The sequence below is a fragment of the Perognathus longimembris genome, chromosome 8 (assembly GCF_023159225.1).
Source record: "Perognathus longimembris pacificus isolate PPM17 chromosome 8, ASM2315922v1, whole genome shotgun sequence".
NCBI lineage: Eukaryota > Metazoa > Chordata > Mammalia > Rodentia > Heteromyidae > Perognathus > Perognathus longimembris.
In genome coordinates this window covers 19486491-19488609 of record NC_063168.1, presented here as the reverse complement: position 1 = coordinate 19488609, position 2119 = coordinate 19486491, and the positions used below count along the sequence as shown (strand labels likewise).

Sequence of the window (2119 nt, the reverse complement as noted above, 5' to 3'; positions counted from 1 at the left end):
TTTGTTTTTGTCTTTGTCATTGTCTCTATGTTGGAATCTTGAGTAGTCAGAATTGTAAGCATACTTAGCAGATGTGTACAATATTGATATCTGCCAGTCTCAGAAGGCAATATTTGTGTGTGTGTTTGTAAGTGTGTGCTGGAACAGGGGGTTGAATTCAGGGCCATCGTGCTATCATTTAGGTTTTTCACTCAAAAGTTACACTCTACCATTTGAGCTTCACCTCCCCTTCTGGTTTTTTGTTGTTGTTGTTTGTTTGTTTGTTTTCTTTTTCCTGGTTAATTGTAGTTAAGAGTCTCTTGACCTTGTTTACATGCATGGCTACAAACAGTAATAATCCTCAGATCTCAGTCTCCTGAGTAACTAGGATTACAAGTATGAGCCTTGGCACCCAGAGGCAATATGGTTATATAGTCAAAGAAAAAAAATAATACTTGAAAATGCGAGAGAAGCTAGAGCAGATATAATTCCTGAACATCAAGTCTTAGTTTTTGAAAAACTGTTTCCATAAGTAGTGCAATAAAAATTTAAAAGGTAAGATTTTCTTTTTTTTTTTTAAATAAGTTGTATAACTAATCTGTGGAAGTTTATTTCTCTTGGTATAAATAATATATCCTTTAGCTAATATTCATGTTGATTATAATGAATAATGATGCAAGTGAATAAATGACAACCAGATCTATATTTACCATTTTTTTAAAAAGCGGAAGTCTTTAAAAGAATTCTGAGAGAAGTCCTAAAAATGCGCTCCAGGTTGTGGCTGCAAACAGTTTTCACAGGCCTCCCACTGCTGTTAAGTCTATAAGTATTGGACCATATGTTTCTTTCAAGTGTAAAAATGCAGAGTTAGAAATTCTACTAAGGAAAATTCTCCTGCTTACCATTAATGTCTGTTGATCAGATTTATTGTTTTATTATTATTTGAGTAATACCCTGTAATTCATACCCATCAATGACATATTCTTTATTTTCATTTATTTTAATAGCATATGACTTTACTGGAACATCATGGTCTAGAAAATTGTACTACTTGTTTGTGCATGTGTCTTGAAAAGCTGGGTGGTTGTTTGAGTTAGAAAAATGTTGCAACACATTACCGCAGATGTGCTAGATTAGCATGAGTTCTTATTAACTTTTAAAGAAAATGTCAGTAAGATATTTGCCACAGCTTCACTAGTGATACTTAATATTTTGTTCCATACCTTAGTAATTATTTATGTTAATTCTTCTTTTGCTTTAAAAAGTTAGGCTATAGAGCAGCGTCCGGCACCTTGGATCCACTTCCATTCCTCTCTATGGTCGTTCAACTCATTCACAACAGCCAAGATGGTGAAGCAAATCGACCGCAAGGAAGCCGTTCAGGAAGCCTTGGACGCTGCAGGAGATAAACTTGTAGTAGTTGACTTTTCAGCCACGTGGTGTGGACCTTGCAAAATGATCAAACCCTTCTTTCACGCCCTCTCTGAAAACTATCCCAATGTGATGTTCCTTGAAGTCGATGTGGATGACTGTCAGCATGTGGCTGCAGACTGCGAAGTCAAATGCATGCCAACCTTCCAGTTTTTTCAAAAGGGTGAGAAGGTGGGAGAATTTTCTGGAGCAAATAAGGAAAAGCTCGAAACCACCATTAATGAATTAGTGTAAACACATTTTCTGGAGAACATTACCAGTCAGCTGTTTGAAAACTTGTAATTTTTTTTTAATTTACAAAAGTATGAAGTATGGAGACTATATATCCAACTGCTGATTATAAATGACAATAAAATATTAATTCTACCCTTAAAAAAAAAAGTTAGGCTATAGTCAGTCCTCAAATTGGCCTCCAGCTTGAGAAAATTCTACTCTGATGTGTACTTATTATAAATATATCTCCAAGTAGCCTGTTCTGAAACAGCAAATGAAAGCAAGTCATACTTGTTTTTTCATCATTTCATTCATCATTTTGTTAGAACTAAAGAATGTTAAAGTTTGTTTATTCCTCTGTATAAAACAAAATAAATCTTGCCTAGTAAATGCACACTTCATTTTTGTTGAATACGTTTAACAATAGATATAGAAAAAATGCCTTAGGCTATTTTTTACTTCTGTTTGCTTAAACATACCTCATTATGGTATAGGA

At 34.3% G+C, this 2119-nt stretch overlaps 1 protein-coding gene across 1 annotated transcript; it reads left to right on the top strand.

The window, feature by feature from the left end:
- Positions 1-1326: 1326 nt before the first annotated feature.
- Positions 1327-1656, top strand: LOC125356853 (thioredoxin-like). Its single transcript, XM_048353557.1, has one exon. The coding sequence runs from the start codon at positions 1327-1329 to the stop codon at positions 1642-1644; it is 318 nt and encodes a 105-aa protein (XP_048209514.1). The 3' UTR covers positions 1645-1656.
- The last annotated feature ends 463 nt before the right edge of the window (positions 1657-2119 follow it).

Coding starts and splice junctions, on each gene's coding strand:
- LOC125356853 (XM_048353557.1), top strand. CDS start 1,327: ATGGTGAAGCAAATCGACCGCAAGGAAGCCGTTCAGGAAGCCTTGGAC.